Here is a 27,474-nt window from a genome sequence, read left to right on the forward strand (position 1 = left end):
GGAGGACCTCAGCGAGTTCTCAGGAGGACCTCAGCGCGTTCTCAGCAGGACCTCAGCGCACTCTCAGGAGGACCTCAACGCGTTCTCAGCAGGACCTCAGCGCACTCTCAGCAGGACCTCAGCGCGTTCTCAAGAGGACCTCAGCGCGTTCTCAGGAGGACCTCAGCGCGTTCTCAGGAGGACCTCAGCGCGTTCTCAGCAGGACCTCAACGCGTTCTCAGGAGGACCTCAACGCGTTCTCAGCAGGACCTCAGCGCGTTCTCAGGAGGACCTCAGCGCACTCTCAGGAGGACCTCAGCGCACTCTCAGCAGGACCTCAGCGCGCTCTCAGCAGAACCTCAGCGCGTTCTCAGGAGGACCTCAGCGCACTCTCTGGAGGACCTCAGCGCACTCTCAGGAGGACCTCAGCGCACTCTCTGGAGGACCTCAGCGCACTCTCAGGAGGACCTCAGCGCGCTCTCAGCAGGACCTCAACGCGTTCTCAGGAGGACCTCAGCGCGTTCTCAGGAGGACCTCAGCGCGTTCTCAGGAGGACCTCAGCGCGTTCTCAGGAGGACCTCAGCGCGTTCTCAGGAGGACCTCAGCGCGTTCTCAGGAGGACCTCAGCGTGTTTTCAGGAGGACCTCAGCGCGTTCTCAGGAGGACCTCAACGCGCTCTCAGCAGGACCTCAGCGCACTCTCAGGAGGACCTCAACGCGCTCTCAGTAGAACCTCAGCGCACTCTCAGCAGGACCTCAGCGCGTTCTCAGGAGGACCTCAGCGCGTTCTCAGGAGGACCTCAGCGCGCTCTCAGCAGGACCTCAGCGAGTTCTCAGGAGGACCTCAGCGCGTTCTCAGGAGGACCTCAGCGCGTTCTCAGGAGGACCTCAGCGCGTTCTCAGGAGGACCTCAGCGCGTTCTCAGGAGGACCTCAGCGCGTTCTCAGGAGGACCTCAGCGCGTTCTCAGGAGGACCTCAACGCGCTCTCAGCAGGACCTCAGCGCACTCTCAGGAGGACCTCAACTCGCTCTCAGTAGAACCTCAGCGCACTCTCAGGAGGACCTCAGCGCACTCTCAGGAGGACCTCAGCGCACTCTCAGGAGGACCTCAGCGCACTCTCAGGAGGACCTCAACGCGTTCTCAGCAGGACCTCAGTGCGTTCTCAGGAGGACCTCAGCGCGTTCTCAGGAGGACCTCAGCGTGTTTTCAGGAGGACCTCAGCGTGCTCTCAGGAGGACCTCAGCGCCTTCTCAGGAGGACCTCAGCGCGTTCTCAGGAGGACCTCAGCGTGTTTTCAGGAGGACCTCAGCGCGTTTTCAGGAGGACCTCAGCGTGCTCTCAGGAGGACCTCAGGGCGTTCTCAGGAGGACCTCAGTGCGTTCTCAGGAGGACCTCAGCGTGCTCTCAGGAGGACCTCAGCGAGCTCTCAGGAGGACCTCAGCGCGTTTTCAGGAGGACCTCAGCGCGTTCTCAGGAGGACCTCAGCGTGTTTTCAGGAGGACCTCAGCGCGTTTTCAGGAGGACCTCAGCGTGCTCTCAGGAGGACCTCAGGGCGTTCTCAGGAGGACCTCAGCGCACTCTCAGGAGGACCTCAGCGCGTTTTCAGGAGGACCTCAGCGTGCTCTCAGCAGGACCTCAGTGTGTTTTCAGGAGGACCTCAGCACGCTCAGTCATGTTCAGGGAGGAAACAAAGAGGCACATATCCTCCTTCTGGATGTCTTAAACAGTTTAATTTAGAAACTGAGAAATAGTTTGGATCAAACTGATCTGTAGGTAGAACTTTTCTCCATGAAGGCCTGATAGTTTCATACTACCCAGTGAACTAATAAATAATGGTGGCGTCATTGTAAAGCGCCGTTTCTCCTTCCTGCATTTACATTTGGTTCTGCCGGCCCGAACACATCCGACCCATAAACACACTGAAAGGTCCCACCTGATTTGTAGAGAAAAAACAAAACTTCAACAGATTTGGACCAAAGTAAATGGACTAGAGGTGTGAAAATGTTCTGAACCATCCTGCCCATGATCAAACCAGGGATCACATTTCAGCACATCTGCTCTCGGATCAGCGGAGGAAAACCCACTGAATTAAATTCAACATCCAACCAAAAACTTCCTTCACCCACATTTAGCACGACTGAAATTTGTTTTGGATCATCAACAAACTGAAGCTTCTCACAAACCTTCAACTGCTCCTGGGAACGTCAGGAGTGTTCATGATGTGGAAAACACTCAAAATGTGCAGAAATAACATCAGACAGACCCGTTTGAAATGTCTGAGCATCAAATTCAAATCCAGCCTGGTTCTGGTCTCAGCTGAGGAGCTCAGACTGAGAACTGAACGGGGTTCATTTCTCTGGGAACAACCCAAGATCTGGTAGATCGGAACAACGTGTCGTCCATACATCACTGAGCGCAGTATAAAGATCAGAAAGGACAGCTGGTGGTTGAAGAGTGTTTGGGTTCACAGCAGGACCTTCAGCCTGTTGGATGGAGTCATCATCGTCATAATTTTTACTGAGAACATCTCCATCATGAGGTTTTCTAATATCTGGTGCTGCCAAACTCTGCAGGCTCTTCAGAAGAGACATCTGCAGCCACACGACCTAAAATTTAAACCCAACACCTTGGAGGTTATAGATCAGGCTCCCAGAAAAACTCACATAGTACCTGAACCTAGCACCAGATGATGCATTCAGGGGGGCTGGTACACCAGGACCCTGTAGCCCTGGCTGAGCAGCAGACGGCCTGAACTGAGCCTGCAGGTCAGAAAATATCCATAAACCCACAGCAATGAAAACTGGCTTCTGCACAGAAAGACAGAGTTTCATCACAGCCTGCAGACGTCAATGATCTGAGGTCTGCAGCAGCTCAGAGAACCAGAATCAGCACCAAAGTTCCCGACCTGCATCAGAAACCCTCCAACCAGCAGCTGCCGCCTGTGATCAGCTCAAAACTAGTTTTTTAGGATCGAAGTCCCCAGAAGGCGCAGTGGACCAACGTGTGTTTGTGTTGAGATTTGGGGCCCTGCGGGGCCCTCAGGCCGGGGGACTCACCGAGGTGCAGGGTTAGGTTGATGGAGTTGGGGTACTGGATCCCCGCCAGCATGGTCTGGCTCTGCCACCAGGTGGTGTCCTGCTGGTTGTTGTAGTCGGTCAGGTACGCGGCGTTGTGGTGGTTCCGAGGGTCCCGCGCATCGCAGATGTGGCAGGACTTGGTGACCCCAGTGGCTCCGGTCTGGACGCAGTACTCCTCAGGCGGGGAGCCGCAGGTGTTGGTCGCCTCCACCGTCACGTTGAAGGCCGCATTCACGAACTCGGGCATGCAGCGCTGCGGCCGGCCCTGCTCGTCCGCGCACTCGTCCATGGCGCCGCGGACGCACGCCGCGGCCACCCAGCTCCACGCCACCAGAGCCCGGATCAGATTCTGCATCCTGTCTGCCCGCTCCGTCTTCCTACTCGATCGCGAAGCTCCCAACAAAGTTCTCCCCAAACTTTCCCAAAGTTTTTTTCCGTCCGTTTTCGCGCAGAAACAATCTGGACTGGAGGATCCTGGAAAACAAGGAGCGACCGGTCGCTCCAGGCTCCGCGGTTCTGGCCCGGCTCTCTGCTGCTGCTCTTTGGGTCTCTGAGGTCGGGCTCAGCTCTTTGTGTCCGCCGCCATGCACCCAGAACTCCAGCAGGAAAAGACGGGAGTCCAGACTACACCCAGTCCGCTACTGCGCAGCCCCGAGGCGCACAGTCTGCGGAGAAGAGTCCGCCTCTTCCTCCAGAGTCACCAAATCACCGCAGAGCCGCTGCGCACCCGCAATCACTGCGCAAACATGGACGTTTCGCACACTTTTCAAACTGAGATCTGCCACAGAATCACGTTTAATATTTACATCAGAGATAAAGTCGCAGCTGCTTCCTACTGCTGGTGGAAAAACTCCTAAAATTAGAAAACCAGGGAAAGAATTTCGTTTATTCCCACAAAGAAACTGCAGCTCTCAACATAAATCTGTTCCCAGCGCAGATTTCTGGGATAAACTCCGCTTTTCCATATGGCGCCCCTGGAGGACAGCGCCTCCTGGTGGCCAAATATAGCAACTTCTAAGAAATAGAAAAATCGTTTTTTTATTGAATTCAATTCAATTCAGTTTTATTTATATAGCGCCAATTCACAACATGTCGTCTCAAAGCTCTTCACAAAGGGTTTGAATGGTGCGGTTTGTTGGGGAGGTTAGAATAAACTACTGAGTGTTAGAGTTCGGCCATTTTAGAATGGGCTCTGTGTAGGGCTACTAAGTAAAATAATAAACTGATAAAGTTTGTCCATCTAGAGCCCACTGATGGTCATTGTTATACTAAAAACCACAAGGATTGGGATACCTCCCTCTGTCAGACTGATTATAACCATTGGAAAAGAGAAGGAGTCATACAGGTAGCAGAAATGGAGGGTGTGTTTGCACCTCAACCATAACTGAGCCGGTTTAGGCTCAACCTGACTCCCCCTTACTCCATCCAACAGGGAGGGAAGAAGGCGGAGGTAAAAATAATTGGAGTGTTGTTTCCTGTTGCATTGTGTGAAAGGTGGTAACTTTAAAATGGGCTAAGTCAGTTCAGTCGAATCATATAGATTTCAAGTGAAGTTCATACATTCCAGTTAATCGTAACCATTGAACAGTTCAGTCAGATTCAGTTATTTATTCAAATTGGATAAAAAGTTTTTCTATCTAAGGAAACCCAGCAGATTGCATCCAGTCAGTGACTTGCAGCATTCACTCCTCCTGGATGAGCATGTAGAGACAGTGGACAGTCACTGGCGTTGACTTTGCAGCAATCCCTCATACTGAGCATGCATGTAGCGACAGTGGAGAGGAAAAACTCCCTTTTAACAGGAAGAAACCTCCAGCAGAACCAGAACCAGGCTCAGTGTGAGCGGCCATCTGCCACGACCGACTGGGGGTTAGAGAGAACAGAGCAGAGACACAAAGAGAACACATCTTATACTGCTCTATATTTACTCTCACTCACTTAAAACTGTGCACATATATTTATATTATATTGTAGATATGTTTATAATGTTTAATTTGTATTGTATTGCACCGACTACGCCAAAACAAATTCCTTGTATGTCCAAAAACGTACTTGGCAATAAAGCTTTTCTGATTCTGATTCTGATTCAGAAGCACTGATCAAGGAGTACTTTCTATGGGAAGGAAAAGTAAATGTTAATGGATGTAGCTCCTTTAGTCGTTTCATCTAGAAAGAAAGAACAGATAAACTCTGATCCAGTTTTCAAGGTTAGAGTCTGAAAGAGAGAACATAGAGTTAGTTACAGTAGAAGCTCAGTCAGTAGCCATGTCTAGGAGAGAGAAAGGGTTAAACACTGAAAGACAGGGCCATGTGGATCATCTGTAGAAGGTGAGCATTAAGTTGTTACCAGCAGAAGCTCAGTCAATTCCCCTCTCCAGAAAGGTGTCACAGGTAGACACAGAGTCAGGCCAGGTGTAGCTTCTAGGAAGAGAAAAGAGAGAACAAAGTTAAAAGCTGAAATAACAGCAAATAATGCAAAATTGGAGAGTAGTGTGAGAATGTAGCAGAGTGAGTGAAAGTGTTCATTATGTCCTCCAGCAGCTGAACCTATAGCAGCATAACTACAGAGATAGTTTAGGATAAACTAAGCCACTCTAACTATAAGCTTTATCAAAAAGGAAAGTTTTAAGCCTAGCCTTAAAAGTAGACAGGGTGTCTGCCTCACGGACTAAAACTGGGAGCTGGTTCCACAGGAGAGGAGCCTGATAACTAAAGGATCTGCCTCCCATTCTACTTCTAGAGACTCTAGGAACCACCAGTAAACCTGCAGTCTGAGAACAAAGTGCTCTGTTAGGAACATATGGACCAATCAGATCTCTGATGTATGATGGAGCTAGATCATTAAGGGCTTTATATGTGAGGAGGAGAATTTTAAATTATATTCTGGATTTAACAGGAAGCCAATGAAGGGAAGCTAAAATAGGAGAAATATGATCTCTCTTTTTAATTTTCATCAGAAGTCTTGCTGCAGCATTTTGAATCAGCTGAAGGCTTTTAACTGCATTTTGTGGACATCCTGATAGTAAAGAATTACAATAGTCCAGCCTTGAAGTAACAAATGCATGGACTAGTTTTTCAGCGTCACTCCTGGACAGGATATTTCTAATTTTGGCAATGTTCTGGAGGTGAAAGAAGGAAATCCTAGAAACCTGTTTAATATAGGATTTAAATGACATGTCCTAGTCAAAGTTAACACCAAGATTTTTAACTTTATTATCAGAGGTCAATTTAATGCCATCCAGGTTAAGTGATTGACTAAGCAGTTTCTTTTTCAAAGACTCTGGTCCAAAGACGACAACTTCTGTCTTGTCTGAATTTAGAAGCAGAAAATTTAAAGTCATCCAAGTTTTTATATCTTCAAGACATGCTTGTAGTCTATCTAACTGGTTGGGCTCATCAGGATTTATGGATAAGTAAAGCTGAGTATCATCAGCGTAACAGTGAAAATTTATCCTATGCTGCCTGATAATTTGACCTATTGGAAGCATATATATAGTAAAGAGAATTGGCCCAAGTACTGAACCCTGTGGTACTCCACAATTAACCCTGGAGTTTAAAGATGATTTATCATTTACATGAACAAACTGGAATCTGTCAGACAGATAAGATTTAAACCAGCCTAGCGCTGTTCCCCTGATACCTACAGCATATTCCAGCCTTTCTAAGAGAATATTATGATCGACTGGATCAAATGCAGCACTGAGATCTAACAGAACCAGAACAGACACAAGTCCATTATCTGAGGCCATAAGAATATCATTAGTGACTTTCAGCAGAGCTGTTTCAGTGCTATGATGAGCTCTGAAACCTGACTGAAACTCTTCAAACAGGTCATTGCTGTATAAATGTTCACACATTTGATTAGCAACTATTTTCTCAAGAATTTTAGATAAGAATGGAAGATTGGATATAGGTCGGTAATTTTTCAAGTCATCTCGATCAAGCGAAGGTTTCTTAAGTAAAAGTTTAATTAACTTTTAATTAACTTAAAAGCCTGTGGTTCTGATCCATTTACTAAAGATAGGTTAATCATATCTAAAGTGGGGCTGGTAATCAGAGGGAACACTTCCTTAAATAATTTGGTTGGGATTGGGTCTAACATACAAGTTGAAGGTTTAGATGAAGCTAATATTTCTGATAACTCAGGAAGCTCCACAGGATCAAAACAGTCCAAACACAAATCAGGTTCTGCAGTTATTTCCAATGTTGTCTCACTTGCTGAGGATGAAGTAATCATCTTTGGGAGTATGTCAAAGATTTTATTTTTAATAGAATCAATTTTATTTAAGAAAAATCCCATAAAGTCATGACTGCTAAGAGCTAAGGGAATGGATGGCTCAACAGAGCTATGACTCTGTGTAAGTTTAGCAACTGTACTAAAGAGAAACCTAGGATTATTCTTGTTCTCTTCTATTAATGATGAGAAATAAGCTGTTCTAGCTTGGTGAAGTGTCTTTTTATACAACAGTAGGCTATTTTTCCAGATTAAGTAGGAATCCTCTAGGTGTGTAGAGCGCCATTTTCTCTCCAATTTTCTAACATTGTGCTTTAAAGTACGCAGCTCTGAATTAAACCAAGGAGCCTCCTATTAATAATTACCTTCTTTTTCAAGGGGGCTGCATTGTCTAATGCATCACACAATGATGAAGTAATGAGGAAGTATTGCAAAATATGTATAAAACAATATAAATTATTGTTAGGTGTTTCCTTATTGGTTCATTCCTTTGTGTTTTATTCTATTGTTCTATATTCATCCAGAGTTATTTTCTATCAGAGATTTGTTAGATCATTTCTCTGGGTTTTCTTCGGTATCTGCTCTGGTTAGTTAGTCTTCCTCCACCAGCTGCTCTACCTTCTCTCTGCCATAGCTGCTACTCGGTCCATCTGATTAGCTTTTCCATTTCTCCACCCCTGCCTCAGTATTGAACTCATGATTTCTGTTTGTTTCTCGGTGGTTTCGTCTGTTGCCTTCGTTTACTGCCGTGTATCCGTCTCTCTGCTCCAAGCCCGGTTCTCTTCCTGTGCTTTTGTCAGATCTTCTTGAGCGAGATCTTCTGAAGCTTTGTTTTCATCATTATTTTATTATTAAAGTTCTCAACCAGACTTCAGCTGGTTTCTGCATTTGAGTCCTTTTAAAACAGTATCATGAAACTTGATTCGTCTTCAAAGATAAATCACCAGAACACCAGAGGAAACCTGGAGAAAGCTGCTCAGACATTAGAAGGATGGCTTGGTTGCTGTAATGCTAGAAATGATTATTGAGAGGAGTATAAATCATTTTCAATCGGCCATTTTTAATAACGTAAATAAAAACAGAAATATTTCTTCTTCCCAAAATGATTTTTCTTTTACATTAATTAGCTTTTGAGAGATGCTCATTTTACTTCTAATTAGAAACAAACTTCTTATCTGAAAGAAAATAATTTTAAATCTAAATCAGCCAGGGGTATGAATAATTCAGAGCCTCGGTGCAGGAAAGACTGAACGGTGGAACAGTGGGTAGCACTGCTGTCTAGCAGCACAGATGTCCTGGGTTTGAATCCCGGGGTGTTTGTGCCTGGAGTTAGCATGTTCTCCTTGTGCCTGTGTGGGTTCTCTCTGGGTACTCCGGCTTCCTCCCACAGACAGGAAACGTGACGTTTAGGTCAACTCGACTGAGTCTCTGCTGCTGTGATGAACCGATGGCCACACACAGTTCTTTTAATGAAATGATTTTTGGCTATTCTTAATTTCTCTTTATAAATATTTAGCATATTTCATGACTTTATATTTTCCTAAGATTATTTTTCCAACAATTAATTTTTTCCTTTGCAGGCTACAGTCTTAAGAAATGATGAATAAATAATCAGATTTCTAAAGCTGAGAACTGATTAAACTGTACGGGCGTTTCCAGGAACGTCCATGCAGGTTCCACCAAGACTACGGAAAACCAGAGGAAGGATTTATTTGTTCCGAGACGCGTCGTTTTAAAAAGCAGCAGCTGTCCACGGGTCCTTCACTGAATCCAGTCAGCAGGCCCAGTCCCTGGCAATGCTTTGAGAAAGTTACCTGCATCACAGATGAGCCACATGTGAGGAGAAAACCACAGATCGGTCCTGAACTCGACTTGTTTTCAGATGCAACATTGCTGTGAGTAAAAGACTAAAATAGAATCCCGTTTGACTTTTAAAATCTTCCTCCAGGTCTGAGAGAAACCACACATGCACAGGGAGAACATGCAGACAGACACCAGGCTGGGATTCAGGACCTTCTTGTTGCAAGGCAACGTTGCTACAAACTGCACCACTGTGCAGCCCTGCATTAAACTAAAGCAAGAAAACAGTCAGTAAATCATCAGATCTGTGTTGATAAAACCTGAAAATTCACAAATCAGCTGTAAGATTCCCTGATTTCTGGTCTCATCCCTATTTTTGTAGTCCAGGACTTCCAGTAAGAGATTTCTGGGTCCACCCTTTCATTTAACCTCCATGTACTGGACCCCCCTGGGTATCAGTATATTTCTATTTGCTGAATTATAGAAACAAATGAGACTAAAATATTAATTCCACCTTATTTCCATCCATTGTGGTTCTGATCCAGAACCACAATGTCGAGTCTTTAGAAATATGACCTCTGACCAAACCCAGATAACTGTGTTCTCCTGCTGGTACCCCAGATTGATCTGAGTCATAAAACCCAGGTTCTTCACAGTAAACTAGCAGGTTCTGGAGATTGGTTAATAAAGCAGGTATGAACTGATGAGAGGTCCACATGAAACATCCTGAGCAGACGGTTCCTTTTCAAAATGAAACTTTGATGAAACAACCAAAAGTAGAAATGATGAAGCTGTGAGAAGACCACCACCAAGTCCGAGAGAACATGTGGGTTCTGTAGCTTCTGGGGTAGGTTCAGAGTGGACTTTCCACCATCAAATCCCATTTCTAAAAGTAGTTCTGGAAATTTGTAAAATCTTGAGCTTAATTTATGGCTGAGGAGAAGCGGTGCCAGTGGTTTTAATGTTCTGGCTGATCAGTGGAAATTTGATTGGTTTGCATTCTGTAATTAACCCATCCACCCATACTTTGTTCTTTTAGTCTGACGCGACCCAACAAGTTTCTCAACATGAAACCTTCCCGGGTTTTACTGCTACTGGGGAAATAAAGAAGAAGAAATTCCCACATGTTGACTTTAATATCACTGCTGAGGTTTCAGAGCTCTAAACATGGACCAGAAAAATACTTAACGATTTCAGGCAATTTCAAACAGGGACCACAAGATCAGCACATCATCTGCATAGCAGCATACAGAAATATCATATATTCTAAAAATGGGCCCAACTGTGAGCTTGTTCAATCAATACTGGATGGAACCAAGGAATAAGCCTTGGGGAGCACCACATGTAAACAGGACACTTGCTTTTGGAAAACCTGTTAATTCTGAGCAAAACATCTAAGCAGATCATCTGGAAAGGGAAATCAGAGGAGGTAACTGCTCAGCAGCAGGAACATTTTATCTGCTGTCAAACATTTACTTCTTCGTGCTTGAAACTCCCCCCAGAACTAACCGACATTTAGAAATTAAAGGATATTTTGCTCCTTCCAGCCCTGCTGAACAGAGATGGTAAAGTAAATCTCTCTGGATCTATCAGCCTTTAGTTATCAGATGTAAGAAGTGTGTCATGCAAAGACTTTGATACCAGGTTAGATTTTGTGGAAGGACAGTGCCGGACACAGAATTTCAAGATCAGAGGATCAAAGTTCAAGCCTCCATCATATCAGGTGATTCTGCATTTTCAGACACAATCAGCTAATCACCTCATCAGTGACTGACTGATTGATACACAGGAGCATCAATTAGGTCAAAACTCCAGAATACCAGCTGGATCGTTAAAGCAGTGATAACGCTGAATAGACTGTGAAGTCCTGCCTTTCTACGGTTTTTAAAGCAGGCAACTCATTTTAAAAGCTCTTTTCTGACACAAAAGAGCCTTTGGATTTACAACCCTCCAAAACAAAAATGCATTTCCATATATAGATGAAGACTGTATTCTTGACACAAATAAAGAAACAGGATGGAGTGATCACTCTTACTTTTTCCAAAGATCCTATATGCAGGAGGTGTGGAAGAGCTCTGTGAAGATTCTCCTCACCTAACAAGAACGCTCCCTCTGCTGGAAACACTTCACCCAGGATTAGAAAAAGCTTCAAGGGGAGGAACCACCCAACACAGGAACTGGATACAACACAGGTCATGTCTCTACTAGGACAGACAGGTCAGGCACTGAGTCAGCAGCCAGACCATCAAGGTGAATGCGGCCGTTGTTTGCGAGCATAAAGTTATTCAAGTAGGAAAAAACCTTAGCTGTAGCTTTTACTTTCTGTGCTCAATACAAACCATGGTGATGTTTACAGATGACTTAATCAAATAAAACACCACCTGCATGTTTACCAACAAACATTAGCTGCAGCAGCAACTAGTTTTTAGTGTCTGAACCAAATGAATGAGTTTGACTGCATGCAGCTGCCTCAGTATTTCATGTTCCATTTATGTTCATAGAAGCATTAGCTTACAGTGACTTTTATGGTGCGTTCACACCCAACGCAGATTCTGCGATAGGAGCGTCCGATTTACATGTTATCCCTATGTAGAGGCGCGTTCAGGAGCGGAGCGGCGCGAGGCGAAGGACGTGGCGCGGAAGGCACGCCGAGCGAAGCGGGAGCGGAGCGAGAGCGTGCTCTGAAATCTGAATTTCTTCCTAAACTCACGTCAACCAATCAGGGACTGGATGTGGCTGTGATGTAGAGTTAAAAACCGCAGCGGAGAGGAAGTGGTTGTCAGTGAAGATGGAGGACAAGAACAGAGTTGTATGACTCAACTAATTACTTTTACCGAGACAAGTACAGAAAGGACCTGGTTATGTTTAGGCACAAATATCTTATATTTAGGAGATGTGGACATTAAAAATTGGCTGTTTTTTTTATTTACTCACCGAAGACAGATGGACAGGCGTTCAGCAGCGGGGATACAGCGCCGGTAGTTGGTGTTCTGGAGGCCGATTCGTCTCCCAATGTGGGACAGCATATCTTCGAACTGGGTCCTGGATAGACGGACGTACCGCTGAAATCGACCGTCATCCAGACGCAGCTCCTGGAATAAGTGGTGGTAATCTCCGAACTGTTCCTGTCCCTGAAGAATCTGCTGAACCCAGGAACGTCGGCGGCATTTTTCGGCTCTCCACGGGTAAAACACCATAATTAGGTCCGTGAAATCCATGTCCGCCATGTTCAGTTGAAACCAGCAAGCAGCACATGGAAGCTCCTCCTACTTGATGGCGCGGCGAAGCGTTGCCGCTTGTTGCCAAATGGCAACGCGGAGTTCACACGGAATGTCAAGCGGGCAAAAGCACCCAAGTGACGCGAAATATTTGCAGAATCCGCGTTCGGTGTGAACGCACCATTAGGGCCAAGTAACGTGGTGAAACTACTACAGATGAATTTACGGAGTTTGAGTGGAGGGACATTTAGTGCTCTCAGCTACATTACTGCAGTTAAACTCTCACAGAAAAACTGGGACTGATTATGTGGAGGAAAGTGAGATTTTCAGCTGCTTCCATTCACTGCTGCCATTTTCGTTGATGCACGGCTCGCTGGTATAAAGTTTCCTGAATGAGAGCGAGAGGTTCTGTAACGCTGAGCTGATGAGTAAAGCTGAAATGTCAGGACAGCTGATCCAGGCGGATAAAGAACCTCGAGTTCGGAACGTCGGGTGGAAACATCAGATTTATTGGAAACAATAAAAACACAAACTAAGAGACTTCAGAGGATTTTCGAGGATCCAAACTTAACATTTAAAAATTCACTTTCTGTTTAATATCCTCCTCTGTAACCCCCACCTCCTCTATAACCCCCACCACCTCCTCCTCCATATCCACCCCTGTAGCCACCTCCTCCCCTGTAGCCACCTCCTCCCCTGTACCCTCCTCCACCTCCTCCATAACCTCCGCCTCCCCTGTATCCTCCACCCCCTCTGTACCCTCCGTATCCTCCCCCACCTGCTGCGTAACCTCCCCCTCCTCTTCCTCCCCTGTACCCTCCTCCACCTCCTTCTCCATCAAAGCGCGCCATCTTTGGAGGGCGTGGTCCGTCTCCCATCCTGCAGAGACACAGACAGCAGATCTTTATACTCTGACGGCAGTTTTTAACGTTATGCGGGTCAGTTTGTGGGAATCGAACCGACGCCCTCTGTGGTACCTCTGGTTGCCAGCCATCAGGTTGATTCCAGCAGCCGACGGTTTGGACACCTGTCTGATGACGTTCAGCAGCCTCTCGTTGCTTTGGTCCATCTGGTTGATGTATTCGGGATCTTTGGTCACCTCCACCACCAAAGCCTCCAGTCCGGCTCGCAGGATGGCGATTCCGCCCGCCACCTCGTGAGGAATCTTCAGCTTGATCCTGGAGATGATAGATGGGACATTAGCAGCATCTACAGCTGTGTTAATATTAAATCCTAAATCTAAACTTTGTCCACCTTTAATTTCAGTCTTCTCTGGTTGGAGTCTAGCAGCTTCCTACAAGTTCATTAGGAAATATTTTCCTAATGTGTCAGATTGTGAGGACATCTGCTGTCCACAGGCCTCCCCAGGAACATCTGTACTTCAGGTTAATCAGTCTAATTGATGGCAGGTGTGACCCATGAAGACTGAATCGATTAGTTTGAAGGTGTCCCTCCAGCAGGCTGTTTCAGAGGAGCATCACAGTGACGTTCAGTAACTAACTGATGGAGTCTCTGTGGTCAGAGTTCAAGGACCTCCGAGTTGGACCTGAAGGGAACATAGTCTTCAGATGTTAGCTCAGACACTGGAGGTTCCCACAGTGGACCTTCAACCGCTCTGTCTTTCTGTTCTTTAAATCCCGACTAGAAACTCTAATTAATGTTCTGAAACTTGTTCCCAGTCAGAAGCCACTGAAGGCATCACTGAAGGGGAACGGTTGACTGAGGAGAATGTCGGATCATCAGGTTGTGACCTGAAGCTTACTGGAGTTCTCCAGCAGGACCACATCTAAATGGCCTAAGAAAAACTAAATGAAGACTTTGGAGTGGCCTAGTTAAAGTCCTGACCTGATTAAGATGTTGCAGCATTACCTTAAAAAGATGAGACACAAATTGAAAAATCATTTTTGTTTCTCTGTTTTGTGTGTCTGAGGTTTAAATGTTTCTGATGATCTGAAGTGTGACAGAAACCTGCTGTGGAGCAGAAGGTTAAACCAGACTCTGGGTTCTTCGGATTATTCTGATGGGGTTGATTTTGTGGACTCGCCAGATTCACCTCAAAAGATGCGAATTTCATGAAAAACTTCATGATTTGTTGCCCCTCATATAATATATAGATCCATCACACATTCAGCCTTTATTTCTAGTAATTTCAATGATTCTGCCTCACAGAACTAAAACCCACAGATTCTGTCTCAGAAAATTAAGAATATTGTGGAAAAAGTTAAATATTGGAAGCTGGTGGTGTGACACTGATCAGCTGATTACCTCCAAACACCTGCAACGATTTCCTGAGCCTCCATCTGGGTGAGCAGGAGACACAAAAGGTCGTTGCTGAAGAAGCTGATTGATCACAGAGTTCTGTATCCAAGCATATTCATAGAAAATTAAGTGGAAGGAAAAGGTGCAGCAGCACCAGGGAGAACTGCAGCTTTGAGAGGATTGTCAAGAAAAATTCAATCAGAAATTTGTTGGAGCTCCACAAGGAGTGGACTGGAGGAGACGTCGGAGCATTAAGACCTTCTACACACAGATGGGTCCCACACATGGGTTAGAAGCATCTTGCTTGGGCCGAGGAGAAACAGAACTGGACTTTTGCTCACTGGTCCAAAGTTTTCAGATGAAAGTAAAGTTTGCATTTAATTAAGACCTCAAGGTCCCAGAGTCTGGAGGAAGAGCGAAGAGGCCCAGAATCCACGTTGCTTAAGGTCCAGTGTGAAGTTTCCACTGTCAGTGTGCCATGTCACCTGCTGGTTCTGGTCCACTGGGTTTTCTGAAGTGCCCAGTCAAGACAGCCAGAGACACCAGAACCAACAATGCAGATGACCCAAAGGCCACTATCAAAGCAACCTGGTCTTCCTGAACACCTCATCAGAACCACAGGCGGATCTCCTCCATGCCACGGTGCATTGATGCAGTAATTCATGCTAAAGGAGCCCAGACCCGGTACTGGGTTCATAGAAATGAACGTAGTTTTCATAAACCCGACATAAAATATCATTTTTATTGATCTGATGTCATATTCTAGTTTCCCAGCCATGATGAAGCTGAAGTTTGGTTTTCATCGTCTGGATCCAGAATCCCCAAAGACAAGAAATAAATTCTAGAAATATTTCCGTCTATGATGAAACTTCAAGATGAAGGACAACAAACATGGAACTTTATCAGAATATTCTAGTTTTTCTGGATGTTCCTGTAAGTAACTTCCCAAGCAGCCTAATGCTGATCAGGGTCTTCTGTAGAACCTCAGATCTCCTCGTAGGACCTTCACTTAGTCCCAGACGGATTCTCACCAGTCGTCGAGCTCCATGATTTCTCCGTTGGAGCTGATCTTCTTGCAGGCGAACAGCAGCAGCTGCAGAGGACTCACCAGAGTCATCCCTTTAGCCGAGATCGCTCGGGTCCGGATCTGAAACACAACCAGGTTTACAGAAACACGTGAGGAACATCTGTTCAGGAAGCTGAATCAGTGTTTGGTCCCTGCTTCTCCACCTTCTCTCCAAAGACGAAGAACGGCGAGGGGTATTTGATGTCGTGGCTGCTGAAGGGGCAGTTGACGGAGGACTTGTGGATGAGGGCGTTGCGCCCCTCGGTGGTCAGGATCTTCCTTTTCTCTTTGTGGTAGCAGACGTTGGGGTAGGAGCCGTAGGTCAGCAGAGATACCACCACGTCCAGGTTGTTGTCGGGCCCCACTGTGTTGAACATCTGCGTCATCAGACACTCTGATGGAGGGGAACATCACAGATCATCATCACACTGAGCTCCGCTTCAACAGTGAGGCTGCGGGGCGTTCAGGTACCTTCAGGAAACCCAGAGTTCACCAGGATGTCCTTCAGCTGGACTTTGGCCTCCCAGGTCATCCTCAGCGTGGACATGTTGAGACGTTTGTGTTCACAGAAACGGTTTTCAGCCTCCTCGCCATTAATCCTGAGAGGGACGGGGAGAAGAGTTTGGTCCTGGTTCTAATCTCAGCTTCCAATGATCCAATAAAACCAAACTGAATTCAGACGAAGGTTTAACAGGAAATACTGGTTCTTATGGGTCGCCCTCGCTCACCTGACTTCATCCCAGGCCTGGAAGACCGACAGCAGCGCAACGTGATCCGAGAAGCGAGTCCCGGCGAAGTTCCTGTGGACGAATCCGAGACGCTTCCCGTCGTTGATGAAAGGCTCCGGGAAACAGGAAGCGGCTGAGATGGTGCACATGGCGTCTCCAACACTGGGAGGAGACAAAGAGACCATCATTGACCTGAAGGTCTATCAGCTGAGAGGTCATCAAGCTGAGGAGGAGGAACCCACTGGAAGATGCAGCCCATGATCATCATCTTCCCCAGCCGAGGCTCGATCGGCAGCCGGGCCAGAATCCGACCCAAAGGAGTCAGCTCATCGTTCGAGTCCAGGGCGTCCAGGTCTGAAAACCACCAGTTAGACCAGTTAGGAGCTGAACTGGTAGACAGGACAAACCGTCTGCAGATCTAAATAAACTAGATGGACCTTGTCTGATATTTTCGTAATTATTCAAGAACAGAAAAATAATAAATAATAATAATGTTGAAATGAAACAATGTTGCTGGAATAAAACTAAAAATATAAAAACATCAAACAAAATATTTTTGCTTCGTTTCTTTGATCTACGTCTGTCGTCCAGAACTTTATTTCCATCAGTTTTTTATCATCTATTTTATCATTTATTACAATGTTTTAATTTAAATAATTTTCTCTCCATGAAAAACCGGATTTCTCTCTTGTTTCCATTTAGCCAAACTGGGAGAATCTAATAACTGCTGGTCTGACGTTTTAAAGTAAATGTTTGTGATTTTTTTTACTTTGTTTTTTCCAACTAGCAGCTGAAGGTCTGGACCTCCTGAGTTTAGTGAAAACTAAACTTCTAATCACAGATGGATCTGCTCATCAGGCCAGTCCAGGGGAACGCTCTCGTGTCTGAACAGCGCCCCCCGAAGGTTTTTATGAGCATATCCAGGCCTTAAGTGCTGATAGAGGTTGACGTGTCAGAAGATGGTGAGAAGCATCTCTGAAACCTTCTCTCTGTCATTTTCAGATAATCCAGCTGTGACCATCAGAGCTCCTCCCACCTCTCAGCGTGTATTCCGCCTCGATGACGGCGTCCAGCGGCGGCGGCTCGATGGCCTTGGACAGGAAGTTTCCGATGCCTCCGAGCCTCAGCAGCTTGATGCTCAGAGCGACCTCGTGCAGAGGCGTCCTGAAGATCTCTGGGGTCATGTGGGTCTCCAGCCTGCAGGAACCCAAACACGTTAATGCTCAGAGCTCACAGGGTTCTGGACGTCTTCGGGTCAGCGGGTTGTACCTGTCGAACCGAGCGCGGCTGCACAGGTGGAAGCAGAATCCGGCTCGGACTCTGCCGGCTCGGCCTTTCCTCTGCTCCAGGTTGGTCTTGGAGGCCCAGACGGTGGCGTAGTTGGTCATGTTGTTGTGGGACGTGAAGAGCTTCACCTTCTGCCTGTCAGGAAGAACTCAGGGTTTAATCTGCTGCCCAGCGAATGAAACCAGGAGCAGCAGCTCAGGAGACTCTTACTTGCAGGAGTCGATGACGTAGACGACGTCGTTGATGGTGATGCTGGTCTCAGCGATGTTGGTGGACAGGATGATCTGGAACACCAGACCAGGAATTAACTCCTCATGACGACAGCAATAAAGCTTCCCCGGTTTTCCCAGAACTGACCTTGATGACGCCGTCAGGAACCGAATCGAACACCCTCCTCTGCTCCTCTCTGGGGATCTGGGAATGCAGCGGCAGGATGCGGTACCGGCTACTTCCTGGAACCAGAACAAGAACACCACATAAATTCATGTCTAAAGCGTCTGGGATGTAGGACAGATGGTCTTCTGGTACCGAAGTGAGGGTTGGTCTCCAGGTGCCTCTGCATGGAGTAGATGAGGTTCCAGCCAGGCAGGAAGACCAGCACAGCACCGGACACCTTCAGGGTCTCGATGTACTTCAGCAGAGCCTCCACCAGCTCGAAGGACGTCTCCTTCTCGTTGATCTGAGCCATGGAGCGCTTCGTCTCCGGCGTGTAGTCAGGACCACAGATCAGGTTACAGTTGGTCTGCAGAGACAAGGTAAAGAAACGGTCAAACCAGGCTGGAGACTCTCAGGGCCGGAGGAGTCTCAAAGTTCTCACATCATCTTCTCCTCCATCCTCATCCTTGTCCTTCTTCTTTCGGTCCATCGGTGGTGGGACAAAGTTGGTCATCTGGATGCAATCTTCCAGGAAGTACTCTGAGACAGAAAGTTTGGATTCTTTAACGTCCTTCAGGAATGACTATGGACCTGATGAAACCATCTGGAATGGGACGACTCACCTTGAACAGGGAAAGTGCGTCCAAACACCTCGATGATGGGGCAGTTGAAGAAGTATTCCATGAACATGGTGGTGTCGATGGTGGCCGACATCAGGATGATGCGGACATCCGGGAAGGCTTGGACCACATCCCTGAGGACCACCAGGAGGAAGTCCGTCTGCAGGAACAGAAACACGGTGAGAAAGCTCGGCCCGGATCCGGTCCGAGGTTCCAGGTGTGTGAACTCACGTTGATGTCTCTCTCGTGGATCTCATCAACGATGACGTGACTGATTCCTCGGATCCCAGCTTCCAGCTTCCGAAGAAGAACACCTGGAGAACACGGATGGGACTTCTTATTCCCCACATCACTTTATATTCGACCCATTTCTGAACATCTAGAGGTCCAGAGACAATCATGATCGACCAGTTAAATAGAAAATAATATAAAAATCACTCCATCAAAAATAAACATATAGATAAAAAATGAATTCCTTTATTTTCAGTTTGATTTATTTTGTAGATTGAAATCAGTTTTTGTGTAGCATCTGTCAGAGAGGCTGACTGAGCAGCCTGCTGTGCCACCAGGGAGTCAATAATGATCCAATGTGCAGCGGTCCACGGTGAAGATACGTCCCATAACCACAGGAGACCAGAACACCAGATGATGTTTGGTTTTAGGAGCCAATCTGAAACATTGTTGCAGCTTTATTGTAGGTCAGCGTTTTATTGTATCGTTTCCATGTGATTTATTTATATTATTCTGTTCCAGGATAGGAACCAACATCCAGGCTCCCAGTGTCTGTTGGACGAAGCTGTTTCAGCTGTTGTGTTTGCTGTGAATGAAACCTGTGAGCTGCTGCAGAGCCTCCCTCCTGAGGCGACTCGTCATGCAGCCTCTAGTGTCTCCATCCTCCACTCAGACTTATTACAGTCAGGTTTCTATAGATGCCTACAGAAAAATCCATTCTCCTGTTCCGTTTGTTCCACTTAAAACAAGCTAGAGCAGAACCTGAGGACAGCGGAGAAGGTTGGTCCTGGTCTTAATGTCTGGTTGAAGAATTTCCTGTTTTTATTGGATATTTTCAGTTTCCTTGTTGGTCTGTATCAACATTAGTCTTTTATATTAGTTCAATACTGGCTTCCCTTGAAAACTAGACTGTTTTAAAATGATTTTTATGTTTAAATATAAAATGAAGATCTCCTGGGTTCAGCTGATGAGAAAATCTGCAGCAACATTAAGTTCTTCCATGTTCTGATCTACCTTTAAGTCCAGATCAATAATTACATTTCTTCTTCTCGATAAACTCTTCATCATTTTGTCGCAGAGCTGCAGAAAAGTTTCACTGTGGATAATTATTAGACTTTAAAACATGTAAACCTGCGTGTCTGTCAGAGGGGCTCCCCCTGCTGGTGGCGCTGTTAATACGTACCAACGGTGCAGAAGAGGACGCTGGCGTGCGGTCGGGGCAGAACGGACTCAAAGCGGACGCTGTAGCCACAGCTTTTCCCAAGATCCTCTCCTCTCTCGTAGGCGACTCGTTCAGCAACAGAGACGGCGCTGATCCGTCTGGGCTGCAGAGAGGATCCGGATCAGGACCAGGTCACTTCAGAGGGAACTCAGGGTGAAGTTATCCTGATCAGAAATCAGTCGGGGGTTACCTGTGTGACCACGATGTTGCAGTCGGACGCATGGCCTCCCTTGACGAAGCGGTCCAGGATGTACTGAGGGACCTGCGTGGTTTTACCGCAGCCTGTCGCTCCTCTGATGATCACCACCGGGTTCTTATCGATGGTCGCCATGATCTCCTCCTCAAAGTGTTTGACAGGAAGCTGATCCCGCTCCGACAGGATCTGGAAGATCAGGCAGCAGTTAAATGTCTCCTCTTCGGTCTGAATAAAGCAGCAGATGATCAGTGTGGAGGTGGAGGGAGACGGACCTTCTGCAGGTCCTCATCGTGGTCCAACTGGTACATCAGCTCACCATGAAGATCCTGGCTGATCTGCTCTGGCGTGCACTGAACGTGGATGGAGAATAAAATAAGATTCCAGGTGGCAGAGGCCTCACCTGTCAGTCCAGTCCTCCCACTATGCTGCTTGAAAATGTGAAAACATGAAAGCAGACGTAGATCTTCTACTAAGCTCTCAGGATCTGAAGTCTTACGTAAGCCAGCGGTCCCTCATCAATGTTGCTGCTGGTCCATGGGTTCCAGTTGACCTGTGGAGGTGACCAGGGGACGACGCCATTGGTGCTCTGTTTCTGAGACGGCTCAAATGTGGCCATCTTCCCCTGAACCAGCGACACCGGAGAGTTCGGATCTGCAGGCTGGAAACAACGGGAAGCTTTTATTTAGTTGAAGTCTCAGATTGGTTCGACTTAGAGCTCTGGTGTCTACTGCCCCCTGCAGGTAGTGAAGGAAACTACAACCATCCTGTTCTGCATGTTTTCAGCTTCATATTCCTGCTGCCAACTTTTGATCAGATATGGATTTGATCTCACACTTTAGTGATGGGTTGAACTGGAGTTAGGATCTCATCTCCAGATGACTGTTAATCCCTAAAAGGTCCAAAGCTTTTAACCATCGGGTTTCTATTCATGCTTATATAAAACTTTATATTAAATCACTAAACCTCACCCTTTAAAAAAAGGGCATTTTTTAAAATAAAGAATAATATAATCTTAATCTCACTGCTAATATAAAAAGTAGCTACAACTTTACACCAGCAGGGGGCAGAGTTTCCTCACTGTAGAATAACTGAATCACTCAGCCAGAGAATAAAAATAAATCAACTTTGACCTGCTGGTTTGAACCAGTGAGCAGCAGGTCAACAAGGAAAAAGTCTGATTATTGTTGCTGTTCATTAAATGCAACAAAACTGAAAACTCCCACTTTTATTAGTCTGTAAACGCATCAGCTGCCGGTTTTCTGAGTTGGAAAATCAGATAAAGTTTGGGACAGATTCAGAAATTATGTAATCCCTTTATGTTCTGTTGGATCACACACTGGTTCTACTGTCAAAGATCTGCAGCACGTTCTTCCGGATCGATGCAATGAAACATTGAGGAGCTTAAAGTTCTGCCTGGACCCTGAATTATTTCACACACAGACCTGACTGGACAGTATGGACACAGCTCAGAACATTCATCCTCAACCATTGAGCTTTCAACACGCCAGAGAGCTGCTAGAAGCTCAGAGTCACATCAATAAGAGGTCCAATCCGGCCAGGCCGCTGGTACCAGAGAGGGTGTCTGTATAAATTTATCCTGCAGATTCTGCTGGAACATCTGAAGTCACTTCAGAAGCAAAAATCCAACAGAACAAAGTTTCCTGTTTAAAGTTTATAGCAACGACCTCTCGAGTCAATGTGCTGACTCAGAACCATGTACAGAACAGGTTTAAATTCTGCAGCTTCAGCCGACCTCTCTGGTATCACTTCTCATTAATGTTCTGTTTATGCAGAACTGGACCTCAGTTATACATCATTCTGACTGTAGAAACCGATCAGATCTCAGCCCACCAAACAGGATAACATCCTTCAGTCCGAAGCGGATCAAACAGTCCCTGTGGTGAGATCGGACCATAACTGGACTCACGCAGGGGGGGATGTGAACTCCGAGCTCCTGGACCACCGCTGCCAACTGCTGCTGCAGATCAGGAGCCACGCAGACCTCATACGCCTCCAACTGGGGACACAAACAGCGAATTGTGTTCGGTTCTGGTTCTGTTTAATAAATGTTTAATAAGAGGTGGGCTGTCTGTGTGCGTACCGTCTCCCCCTCCTTCTTCTTGGTGACTCCAGAGTACGGCTCGATGACTCCCAGATGGTACAGCTGACGGACCACAGAGAGCGCGCAGGACTGGGCCGCCAGCTTCTTGTTGGAGCCGTGCTCCCGGGCCGTAATCTCTGAGGGAAAACAGCGGGTCAGTCATGTTGGTGTAAACCGTGAGGTGCAACACTGATCCGATTGGTGGTTCTGGATGTAAACACGGCAGGAGGTCTTACTTCTGCCGAGCTGCCTCACAAACAGCTGCATCTCCGCGATGAAGCTCCTGCAAACACAAACATCCCAGCTTCACTACCTGTGCTTTTCAGAATAAAAGCACACAATCATCATCACCCTGTGAGGAGCTACACTCACCTGTGGAGCTCTCAGGAGGAAGCCTGTATGTGTTTCTGCCGGACTTTCAGGATCATTAAACATCAGCCAGCAGCTCTGACTGTGGGTTCCTCCCAGCTGAGCGTCACCCTGCGGTGGACACCAGAAATCACAACCAGACTCCAGCTAGCCCCGCACCCATGGGACAGCTTTAGAACATCTAAATGCTGTCCCATGTCTTCCTCTGGTTTGGTTCTGAGTTCTGGTGTCACCTTGCTGTCCTTCAACAGAGCAGGAAACTAAAGTTCAACTTCTGGCCGATTCACCAGCCAAGTATTTGGTGCCTTATCCAGAACAGGACGCCGCAGTCTAAAAGCTCACATGTTGCCTTTTGGACCACAGAACCTGGGCTCTGTGCAAACCAAGCTGATTGTTCTCAGTCAGTAAACACAGAAAGGGTACCAAACACTAAGCTGGTGTTCTGCTCAGATGTTGAGGAACAATGGATCTGTGAGATCTCTCTGGTGTAGCCGACACACCCTGGAGGTCTCTGGGTTTACAGCGGTCCAGCAGAAAAACAGACAGGAACTTCCTGACAGCCGACTGGTTTCAGCTATGCATCAAACACCAGCTGGGCCCAGATCAGAACCTCTGATGGACATCGCTGATGCAAATCAAAGTTTACATGAAACACTTGAATTGTTAAAAAGCGAGAAGCAGAACCACAGTCTAGCCCGTTTGTTCTGGCCAAGCTGGATCAGTTCAGTAGAAGTGTTCTGATGTTTGGTCAAAGGAGTTGTGGAAACATCAGAGGTGGAACTGGACCTCCAGCTTCACATAAAGCAGTAAAGCTCCTGGATGAAGCCACAGAAGGAGCTGCTGCTGCCATTACCTCTGGACTCTTCAACATAGAAAGTACTCCTGATCCGCCGGGCTTCTGTGTGTCTGCTGTGTCTTCCTAAACCCCCAGTCACACTGAGCCCGGTTCTACTGGAGCTTTCTTCAGGTTACTTGCTCAGGAGGAAGGATTGCTGCAGCAGGCAGGTTCCTCACATAGAAAACTAAGAATCAACTAAATCTGAGTGAATTTTATTCTTACTGGGATCAAATCTAACTTTTTAATTCTGCTTATTTGATTGATAAATTTCTGAAGATAAACCGGAGCCGTGTGTCCTGTGAGGAGCTCCTGAAGAAACATCATGTGTCTCCAGGAGATCTCCTGAAGAAACATGATGTTTCTCCTGAAGAAACATCCTGTGTCTCCAGGAGATCTCCTGAAGAAACATGATGTTTCTCCTGAAGAAACATCCTGTGTCTCCAGGAGATCTCCTGAAGAAACATGATGTTTCTCCTGAAGAAACATCATGTGTCTCCAGGAGATCTCCTGAAGAAACATGATGTTTCTCCTGAAGAAACATCCTGTGTCTCCAGGAGATCTCCTGAAGAAACATGATGTTTCTCCTGAAGAAACATGATGTTTCTTCAGGAGAGCTCCTGATGATGGCGTTGAGGTCAAAGACTGTGAGTTGATGGTTCCTCCGTCAGCAGAAACAGGAAGCTGTCACTGACCACCTTCAGCTTCCAGCAAAGCTGCTAGAAGCAGAAGGTCCTTCCTCTGACGGACCTGCTGGAGCTAGATCATGTTTCAGCTCCACGAAGTTCTGCTTAGATGCAGCTTTTAACAGGCTGGACATCGGGCCTCCTGCTGAGGGTGATGGAGCCGATCCGAACTGATGATGGAGGCCAGAAAACAAACGCTCCCAGAAACAAGGATCAGTAAAAACATCTCCGTCCCGACCCAAACTGTTTCAGAACTGAACCTGTGAAGCTAAAGGTCCAAACAGAACCTATGACCAAATCCAAACTGAAGAAGAAAACACTTCTTTCTGCTGATTCTCTAATATTTCTGGCTCAGCTAATGATGCCAACCCAATAATAACCTGAGAAAACCGACCCAGTTCATTAAAACCGAACCGGGTCAGAGTTTCTGTGTCCATCACCTCAGTCTGGATTTGGTCTTAAATATGCCAGAGTTCTGTGATCCAGACCTGTTGTGGTCCGGTCCCACTTGGCTGTATTTATACTCAGCACTGGTTTTCTCCTTCTGGAAGAACTGGTTCAGACGGGCCTTGGCGTTCTCCAGGGTCCAGTTTCCGTGGAGGTTAGCGTTCAGATCCACTTCCTCCGACTCCAAAGTCTGAGAACAAGAACAAATCCATCAGATCAAATCAGTTTAACTCGTTTCATAAGTCCAGTCTGATCCGAGTTTGGTACCGCCTGAGCCTCCTGCTCATCTCGGCGGGTGTAGTACTCCTTCAGGTTGGCTCCTCGATCCCACTGAGCTCCTCCTCCTGAGTACCCCTGTCCCGTTACTCCTGGAACCGGTCCACTGGCACCAGTTTCATCTGAAACACAAACCATCATTAGAGTGAGACCTCTGAGGGGTTCTGTGGGAACTTCTGACCCGAATGGACTCTAAACGTCAGGATTGACCTTGTTCCTCTTTAACAACCAGATGAGGAGGCAGTGGGCCGCTGGGAGGAAGGTTTCCGAAGCTCTCGTCTCCTCCTCCTCTGTCAGGCTGATCACCTTCAGGAGGAGCCACCTGCAGGTCCAAAACTTCGTATTAGCTCAAACATGGAGAGGTTTAGAACTCTGAACCAGGTCTGTTCTATTTGGGTTTTTTACAGTACTGTTCTGGATGATTACAGCTCGGAGAACCTGTTCAGGTGAATCCAGGAGAGTTCTGTTTCAATGTTCTCAAATGTTCTGCAGCTACATCCAGCTGCTCATCTCCAAAGATCCACCGTGACTCAGTAGAAAGTTCACCTTTTTAATGTAGAAATCATCTCTCTGTTCAAAGTTACATAAATATTCATTTAACCACTATTTTAGGAACCTGCGAGGACCAAACATAAACGGGCCTTTTTCCCAACCCTGCTGAGAAGAACTACAGTCCAAACGTTGTCCAATAACGTTTGGACCAGAGTTGATTCACAAGAAGACAGAAAGCTGCAAAAAAGTCAACCGAACAAACCCGGCAATACTCCTGGACCTGCAGGATAAAATCATCCAGGAGAGATGTACGGATGATCTGCAGAACCATTAAATCCGGTTCCACAGACAGAATGAGACTAGAAGTTAAACAGGAAGCTGACCCCGACAGCTGGGACCTCCGCTGCACTTATTTCTCCAACTCGGACCAGATAATTAACAAAGTCCCGGGCAGCGTTGGTCTGAGAGTCCTTCTTGTTGGTGGAGTTTCCCATCCCGATGTAGTTGAAGCCGTCGACTCGGACCTGCAGGACGAGGAAGTCGGGTCAGAAAAATCACAGATGTGTTTAAGTGATGCAGCTGAACAATGATGGAGGACTCACTTCACACATGAACTTCTGTCTGTTCTTATTTCCTGCAGCTCGGATGTCGTAGCTGGGAGTCAGTTTCTTCTTCCCACACCAGGCATACAGGAAGTTCTTGATGTCCGCCATGGTGGGCCCTCAGGAAGGAGATGTTCCTCCTCTTATCGAACCTTTAAAAGAGATAAACCCTTTTTAAACTAACTGTTTTTACTTAACAGCTCCTCGTCTATTTCAGCTTCATGTTTAAAGTCTAAATTACAAAAATGTGTTTAGTCCAGATTTTTTTTACTGAGGTCAAAGTTTAAAGACTAAACCTGCAGAATAAATGTGACCTCTGGAGAAGTCTTTTAGTTAAAATTATTAACAAACTTTATTCATTTGTTTTAAATTAAACGAAACCAATGGCTACAAAAGTAAAAACTAAATAGAAAACCTGAGAATATTTTACTGACGCCTAAATATTAGAGGACCTCCGGGTTTGTTCTTCTGGTGTTCACCAGGTCCGGCCCGGAAACCACAATACCGGGACCAGATCGACTGACTGGTTCTGGCCACATGTTGACATAAACAGGTCCTGTTATTCTGTGTCTCATGGACAGTTTTTCTACGTCCAGCTGGTATATTTAGCTTTCTTAAAGCTTGATGATCTCCTTCACATCCCAGATCATTTATAGAAGATGTCTACAATCTCCGAGAGAACTGGACCCAGAAGGTGAAAAATGAGGACTGGAATCAGTTTGAATCAGTTAGCTTCTGCTGGCATCTACATCCGTGGGTTTTACCTGTTAGCTGTACATTTTACACATTAAAGATTCCTGCTGTATTACACCACAGTGTTGCTTTCTGATTCATTTTACTAAATTATCATATAAACATTACATTTAGCAGAAAATAGAGGTTAAAGCTAAGCGTTAAATGCTAAGCTAACGTTAGCTGTGTGCTAAGTCCAGTTATGTCCTCCTTACATCCGTGAAGCTTCTCTATCGTTACTGAGATACAAAACAAGGTTGATAATCAATCAGACATAATAAACATACATTTTTAAACTCACAATCAAGTCAAAAATTATGAATGTTTCTCCAGAATCCCACAAACCGACTGAAAAATAAGAAAATGTCCTTTTTTCCCTGTTCGATTTGACAATAAAACTATACCGCCACCATCTGTTCCGGAGGGGAAATGACTCTGTGGCGTAACTAATGAAAAATGAGGTGGTTCCGCCTGCTCTTCATGTTCCAGCATAACAAAACATAGAAACATAGAAAGTACTCCTGGATCAGGGCTTCTGTGTTCTTTTGGGTGTCTGCTCTGTCTTCTTAAACCCCCAATCAGCCATGGCAGAATGTTGCTCTCACTGAGCCTGGTTCTGGTTCTGCTGGAGGTTTCTTCTTG

The 27,474-nt window shown here is 46.3% G+C and overlaps 2 protein-coding genes across 3 annotated transcripts in view; both read right to left on the reverse strand.

Annotated features, from left to right (window-relative positions):
• Positions 1-3,764, reverse strand: part of lamc1 (laminin, gamma 1) — a 56,577-nt gene extending 52,813 nt beyond the window's left edge. The window contains exon 1 of the mRNA XM_047367066.1: positions 3,036-3,764. Coding sequence (XP_047223022.1) covers positions 3,036-3,411 — 376 coding nt within the window. The 5' untranslated portion in view covers positions 3,412-3,764. The remainder of the gene's footprint in view (positions 1-3,035) is intronic.
• A 9,032-nt stretch (positions 3,765-12,796) lies between these two features.
• dhx9 (DEAH (Asp-Glu-Ala-His) box helicase 9) lies at positions 12,797-27,274 on the reverse strand. Of its 2 annotated transcripts, none has more exons than XM_047369167.1 (28): positions 27,134-27,274; positions 26,101-26,252; positions 25,882-26,022; positions 25,217-25,328; positions 24,998-25,128; positions 24,772-24,920; positions 22,630-22,676; positions 22,394-22,530; positions 22,220-22,309; positions 20,789-20,950; positions 20,565-20,642; positions 20,287-20,478; positions 20,058-20,199; positions 18,875-18,957; positions 18,647-18,803; positions 18,466-18,563; positions 18,177-18,390; positions 18,006-18,100; positions 17,859-17,932; positions 17,631-17,783; positions 17,398-17,558; positions 16,604-16,715; positions 16,362-16,523; positions 16,105-16,232; positions 15,798-16,027; positions 15,599-15,714; positions 13,286-13,486; positions 12,797-13,187 (listed from the first exon to the last, which is right to left on the reverse strand). In XM_047369167.1, exons 2-28 carry the CDS (start codon positions 26,209-26,211, stop codon positions 12,902-12,904), a joined length of 3,762 nt encoding a protein of 1,253 aa, XP_047225123.1. In that variant the 5' UTR covers positions 26,212-26,252; positions 27,134-27,274; the 3' UTR covers positions 12,797-12,901. The 2 variants fall into 2 exon arrangements, with proteins under 2 accessions (XP_047225123.1, XP_047225124.1); XM_047369168.1 differs by having other exon boundaries at positions 27,120-27,237.
• Positions 27,275-27,474: the final 200 nt, after the last annotated feature.

The sequence above is a fragment of the Girardinichthys multiradiatus genome, chromosome 6 (assembly GCF_021462225.1).
Source record: "Girardinichthys multiradiatus isolate DD_20200921_A chromosome 6, DD_fGirMul_XY1, whole genome shotgun sequence".
NCBI lineage: Eukaryota > Metazoa > Chordata > Actinopteri > Cyprinodontiformes > Goodeidae > Girardinichthys > Girardinichthys multiradiatus.

What these genes read in the sequence shown, in the direction of transcription:
- dhx9 (XM_047369167.1), bottom strand. Translation starts at nt 26,211, where the DNA reads ATGGCGGACATCAAGAACTTCCTGTATGCCTGGTGTGGGAAGAAGAAA. An exon ending in CAGGCCTGGGATGAAGTCAG is followed by an intron (nt 16,233 to 16,361) that starts GTGAGCGAGGGC and finishes CGTCCCTCTCAG; the next exon opens with GATTAATGGCGAGGAGGCTG. An exon ending in TCTTCGTCTTTGGAGAGAAG is followed by an intron (nt 15,715 to 15,797) that starts GTGGAGAAGCAG and finishes GTTGTGTTTCAG; the next exon opens with ATCCGGACCCGAGCGATCTC.